Raw genomic sequence first — 6,444 nt, 5'->3', positions numbered from 1 at the left:
CCGGCTGGAGATGGCCTTGGGACCCTGCTGGACTACCAAGGGTACCTCCCACCCCAATAAGCCTGAATTTGCCTTAAAAACATGTATGATGGGGACTTCCCCTGCCTGGCCCCCAACAACTTGGTCTTTATTTTGCTCATCTTGTCTTTTCAACCAGGACAATGGGGTCATCCCCAGGGGTCTGTTCTAAGTCAGCAAAGGCTTAGGTCTGAGCTGGGGGGGGGAGGGGCAGGCAATCCCCCAAGCCTGCCCAGCACTCAGGAGGAGCACCACATGCTGGCGCACGCTCCCCCAACCCCAGCACGTACTTTGTACTCAGCTTCTCTTGGTCCCCAGAAAAAGCCTGGGTGCTACCAACTACACAGGAAGTCCGTCTACTTCTGCTTCCTGCTCCCCTCAAACCCATCCAGGAAAACGAACAGACTTTAAAAATAGAACATTTGAGCTGGACTTTTATGGTCTTGTGAGAAGCAGTGTGTTTGTGTCCTCCCACACCTGGCCTCTGCCCCCCGCCCGCCTGCGCCCAGCTGCCCCAGAGCAGCTCCGGCCAAGCTCTCCCGGGTCCCTCTGCGGATGCTTGGTCCCAGGCAGATTTATGGGTTCAGCCTTGGGGGAGGCTTCATGGCTACCAGCCACAATCCCGCTGCCTTCCCACAGCCCCCCACCCCCCGCAGTGCAGGCCGGGGGACATTCTGTTTCTCCTCTCCTAGCTCCAACCGACAGGCTGAGCACCTCCCCCCACCCCCCACTGCTCAGCACCATTTCTCCACTGCCCTGCCCTGCCCTGCCTGGCCAGCCTAGGGTGGGACAGCTGCCCGTCATGCCAGAACCCAGACCCCAACCCACGCTCAGTCCACCTGATGGCAGTTTCTATCTGAAACTGTCCCTATGGGACTTGTCTGCTTTCTGAAACACCCCGGCCCTCCCTTCCCTAACTCTCTGAGTCTCCGGAAGGCACCAGTGTGTGAAGTGCTCCGCTCCTCCCTGAAGGTGTGATGGGCTGTGTCCACCCAGTGGCACTTCACATGAAGGGACTGGCCTTCAATTTCTGGAAAAGCAGCCGCACACCCCACTCTGACATTCAAGAGGGCGCCGTGACTCAGAACCCACTGGACGTCCCCGGGGCGGGCTCCTTTGGTTGTGCTTCAGTGTGGTGTTCAGGTGGTAGGGTCCTGGGAAGTGACTTTTATTCAGGGTGTGTGGGCTCTGTGATGGGTCCCAGATAACTTCGTGGGGGCCAGACAGCTGACAAGAGCTGAGGGCAGCCTGGGGGAGAAGCTGGCCCCTGTGAGTTTGAGTTATAATTTATAGATTCTAGAACCTGCCCAGTGCCAATGAAACCCCAGTCGGTGAAAAAAAAAATCATACCAGGAACCCTCTGCAGCCAAGCCCATCTTGCTTTTCCTGAAGGTTAAATCTACAAAGTCTACAACCCAATAGAAAGAGAAGGCTGTGGGACTGGGGTTGGGGCAAGTGGGGGGTTGGGGGGGCAAGTATTTCTTCTTTTAAGGTATATTGAGGGGGTGTACTTAAAGCTCTCCCTGGCTCACATCGGCAAAGCCTTGCCTAGGGGCGGTTAAGGCAGGGCTGCACTTGGGCTCACTTCTTTAATCAGTCAGCTGGGCCCGCCTGCCATTATCTCTAGAAACTGGCACGTCAGTCATAGAAGCTTTATGCCCGCACCTGCAAATATGACGTATGTCGGGAGAGGGTAGGAGGGTGCAGGGCCCAGGGGGGGCGGCTGAAGAGACTCAGAACCCAGAGACAAGCTGCCTCGGGGTGGGGTGGGGGACGGTGGCCACCCCTTGGCTTTGAGTAAGTAGCCCTAGTGTACTGAGAGTCTGTCCCCTTGTCCTGTGTCCCCTCTGGAGGTGGTACCAGTCCAGCTCTCTCCAGACATCCAGCTGCCAGAGCCCATCGACTCTGACCCCCCACCCCCCGATTTTCCTGTCAGCACCTGAGCTGCTGCCACCCGAGGCCCCACTTCTGCAGTCACCTGGGAGCTTCTGCCTTTCCTGATTTCCCCAGGGGGCTTGTGGGAAGCTCAGCGGAGACAAGTGAACTCAACTTCCAGTCATGTCTCCCTGCCTCCCTCCCTCTCCCTCCTAGTATATGAGCCCTGCCCCTGACAGACACCTCCCCGCCTGCCTGCTCCCAGCTCCTGCTGCCTCCCTGGACTATGCTTCGGCACCTGGGAGCCACTGCTGGGTCAGATCCGAGACTAAGAGTCCGAGAAAAGGCAGAAGGCCGGAGAGGAAGATCCTGAGCCGGGGTGAGCTGGAGTCGCAGTCCGGGAAAGAAAGGCTAGTATGATGGTCATTTGTCACCAAGAGCTCGGTGGCGAGTGGCCTGGTGGGGTGAGGAGAGCACCCGTCTCTCCAGAGGCAGGGGGCTCTTCCTCGTGTCCCTGCTCCTTAGGCCTGAGGTGGTGGCTGAGGCGGAGGCAAGGCCAGGCCCCCCAGACCTCCGGCATAGAGCGAAGAGCGCATGGGCCATTTCTGCAAGACAGGGGGACAGGGAACAAAAAGTGCCCACCTTGCAGGACGTAGACACTGGAGCTCAGCCACCTCGATCCCACCCCCCACCCCCACTCCTGTCACACGGCTCTGCCTTGGTGTCTTTGGCTCAGCACCCCCAGCTTTCTCCAGGCACCTTGGGCTGGCTGCCAGGCCCAGGAGGAGCCATCTAAGGACATGACGGTCCCAAGAGGAGACCAGGTGACCTGGGCACAGTGGGGAGGACAGTGGCACATGGGAAGAAGAAGCGCCTCCCTGACACACACCCCAAGTGCCCATGACGGTCTGAGCTGGGTCCAACAGGGATTGTCCATCCTAAACAGTCCCAGAACAGGGGCAGTCCCGGAAATGCCAGGCTGCCTCTACCCTGAACACTGTCCTCTGGCAGGCCTCCACATGGCCCCCCAGCTGACCACCACCACCACCAGTGCCAAACTCTTAGACCTAGCCTGGCCCCTCACCTGTCTGCTCGTCAACATCTTGATCACCTCCCGAAAGACCCTCACCTGGGTTGCTAGTTTCTAGCTACGGAAATTGCTCACCCAGCCCAGGGCCAGCACCTGCCATTTCAGAGTTGACCCCACTGAGTCTCCAAGTCTTACGTTGTAGCTATCTTTGCATGAAGGGGAAAGACAAACCCCTCGAGCTTCAAATCCTTTCAGAACTAAAATACACAGGGGAGGAGGCTGGTAAGAGCATCATCCCTCCCTCCCCCCAAATCAAGTCAAATCCACGGCTGTTATTAGAGAACAAGCGTGCCCTCCCCACCCCTTGGAACATCAGCCCTTCCTGGGCCGCCTCCCAGGCCTGCCGAGGGGCTGTGGATGCAGGATTAACTACAGACGCCACTGGGGTCAATGCCCAACTGGTCCCTCGCCCTGTGCCCCTGTGTCTTCATCTCTAAAGTGGGCCTCCTTTTGCTCCGCCGAGGATTGAAAGATAAAAAGAACTCACACACTTGTCACAGCTCCTGGCCTGTCTTTCCTCAAACAAGAACAGATCTGCTGCCCCCCTGGGTCCATGCTGACTCGCAGGAACCCCCCAGGACAGAGTAGAACTGTCCCTCTGGGTTTCCAAATCTATACAGGAGTAGACAGCCCCATCTTTTTCCTGAGGGGCCACTGATGCGTTCGAACCGCTGGCCTTGTGGTCAGCAGGTCAACTGGTAACCCACTATATCCCCAGGACTCCTCGACCTCCTAACCAAACCCGACCCAGCTCAGCTCACTGCCACCAGGTCGATTCCAACCATAGTGTCCCTATAGAGCAGAGTGGACCTGCCCCCGTCGAGTTTCCCAAACGGTCACTCGCGGTGGGAGAAGGCCTCGTCTTTCTCTCCCTGGACCCCTGACCTCCTAGCCCCCATGTCATGTCAGTGGTTTCCCCGATGGTGCTTATTCTTGATGAGCTCTTTCCTCCAGGAGCTCCTTCCACACTCTGGAAGGGAAGTGGGGCTCGGGTTCCATGTAATAAAACTAAGGCCTGGGGGTGTTGGGTCACAGTCTGTGGGATGAACCGTGGGCACGTGTGGGACTAGAAAGAATTAAGGGATGGGTGTGTGCCCCTTATTACCATGCCCATCTCTCCCTCACCAGCCCCCCTCCAAGGCTTGGATGCTTCCGGAATGATGCTTCTCCCAGGGTCAGAACCCTCTTGGGACAGAAGTCCGTCCAGACCACAGCCCTGTGCTGGATGATGGGCGTCACCAGTCCCTTTCCCCTTCCTAGGCCCCAGCCGGGGTGCGTGCCCTTTTGTCCACCTCCATGAAGAGCCCGGGGGTCCTGGGGCCCCTCTGAATTCCCCCTTAGAAGAATCACATCCCATTTCCTGCCACCCTACCCCCCAGATCATGAGAAACAGAGGCTGCTGAGCCCCAGCAACTCCCCACCCCCAACTAACTTCTCTCCCGCAAGAGAGCAGGCAGCAGCTGACCCCCAAACCAGCTCAGCCCAGGGCAGGATCCTCCCACCCCAACCCCCTGCTTCAAGGTGTTAAGATCCGCCCACTCCATCCAAGTCCCCTGGCCCTGGCCTACCTTGAGGGGGTGCAAGTAGCGTAGTCCACGCAGGAAGGGTGGCCAGGCAGGGCCGGGCAACTCGTGGCCGAGCATGCGGGTGAGGTGGGCGATGTAGCTGGTAGCCAGTACCAGCACATCCAGCTTGGAGAGCTTGGTGTCCGGTGGCACAGCGGGCAGAGTGGCCTGCAGGGCCAGGAAGGCCTGGCGCAGGGTCTTCACGCGGCTGCGCTCCCGAGCTGCATTCTCAGGACTGGCCTCACTCTGCACGGAGCATCCCACCCCCTGTGAGTGGGTCTGATGGGGAGGAACCCCCAGCCCCTCATCTCTAAGAGTGTTCTGCTTGCCGTCTCCTGGCAGAGCGGTAGCGCTCAAAAGCAGAGACCAGAGGCTCTCAGCTGCACTCTGTCCCCTGCTCAGCTCTTGTCCCTTGGACAGCTTAGGAGAGGCCTAGCCTACAGTCAGGTGGCAAAGCTTGGCCAGACCCCGGAGTCCAGTCTTCCACGAAGCCACCCCTAAGGTCTTCAACTCAGCCCAACCTGAGTCGTGCTCACCCAGGTGTGCCCGGGCAGAGCACGGAGCCACACCCTGAGCTGCCAGGTTGACCCCTGGCCCAGTGAGTCCCTGCAATGGGGCTAAGGGTCCGGGCCTGGCTCTGCTGCTCACCGCCTCTGTGGGAGCTTGGGGAATGCACACGGCCTCTCTGGGCCCCGTGCTCTTCCTCGTCAAGAGAGCAGAGCTCTGCTCTGGGAAAAACCAGACCTGCTTTAGGTCACCCCCCACCCACCCACCCCAAGCCTGGAGCCCAAGGACTGACTCTTCTCTCAGGTAAGCAGGGAGACACCATGTGAGGCTGTGCCATCGGTGGTGACAACGCGCCCCTCCTTCCCCAACGCCCCCTCCAAGCCCAGGATGTCCTCACCTTGCCACTGGTCAGAGTCCTCGGCCTGGGCCCTCGAGGGCAGGGGCCAGCTCGGCTCCACCTCTGTTTGCTCCAGCTCGTCTCTTCCCACGGGTCCTGCCTTGTTCTGCTCAGGCGGTTACTCCTCCTGCCAATGCCGGGGAGCACCCGGGGCTTGGCCTTGGCGATGCTGTGCCCCACTCCTGGCATGGCTGGTGGTCTTTTGGTCTCCCTCAGTGGCATGCCACCCCCCTGGGGTGCGGTGCTGCTGTGCCACCCCAGGACAGGAGCCCTGTGTCTGCGGGAGACCTCCGGCTCAAGTTAGCTGGGGCAGGCTGGTCACCCAGCCAGCTGTGTCTATATGGGAGGAAGCTGGCGCCAACTCAGCCCTGATCCACTCCTTGCTCTGGGAAAACCGCCCACCAGGCACAGCCCCCACGAAAAGTCTCCTGCCAGTAAACCAGGCTGCCTGCGGGGTGGGGGTGCTGTATGCTGGGAGTGGCTAAGTCCTGGGAGGAGCCCCATGCTGAAGAAAGCCCCCGGGTGGATGGGAAGAGAGCTTCCTTCTCAGAACCAGGCCTGACCGAGACGAGGGTCCAGTAGGAGACCTGTGACTTCAGCTTTGTGGCCCAAGTCCATGGAAATGGCGAAGCGACCTCGAGGAGAAGAGGTTCCTCTGTCATCCCTAATGGGCTTCCCTCCCTTTGGCCAACACGGCCTCCCAGCCAGGAATGCCAGGGCTCTGCCTGCCCCTGGCCATCCTCCCCAGTCTCTTCCTCCAGCCTGGTCCCATGAAGGCTGCCAGCCCTGGGTTATGCCTCTGCTTGCGAGGACGCCTTCAAAGACCGTGACCCCTGTCTGGTGCCTGCCCTCCCGGCGGGGGGGGGGGGGGGGGGGGGCTTGTTTGCTGATGGCTCACACCCGCAGGTCCTCCACGTGGCAGTGAGCTAGCTCAGATGCAGGTTTCCAAACGTACTTGGCCCTATATTACTTTGCTTTACAGTCTACATTCC

General features: G+C 59.6%; 1 protein-coding gene across 1 annotated transcript; it reads right to left on the bottom strand.

The window, feature by feature from the left end:
- Positions 1 to 765: 765 nt before the first annotated feature.
- On the bottom strand, positions 766 to 5,859 carry TCF23 (transcription factor 23). The gene is made up of 3 exons (XM_075535362.1): positions 5,453 to 5,859; positions 4,552 to 4,794; positions 766 to 2,498 (listed from the first exon to the last, which is right to left on the bottom strand). The coding sequence occupies exons 1-3, from the start codon at positions 5,672 to 5,674 to the stop codon at positions 2,415 to 2,417; spliced, it is 549 nt and encodes a 182-aa protein (XP_075391477.1). The 5' UTR covers positions 5,675 to 5,859; the 3' UTR covers positions 766 to 2,414.
- Between the last annotated feature and the right edge of the window lie 585 nt (positions 5,860 to 6,444).

The sequence above is a fragment of the Tenrec ecaudatus genome, chromosome 17 (genome assembly GCF_050624435.1).
Source record: "Tenrec ecaudatus isolate mTenEca1 chromosome 17, mTenEca1.hap1, whole genome shotgun sequence".
Taxonomy (NCBI): Eukaryota; Metazoa; Chordata; class Mammalia; order Afrosoricida; family Tenrecidae; genus Tenrec; species Tenrec ecaudatus.
This window is presented reverse-complemented; position numbering and strand designations above follow the sequence as displayed.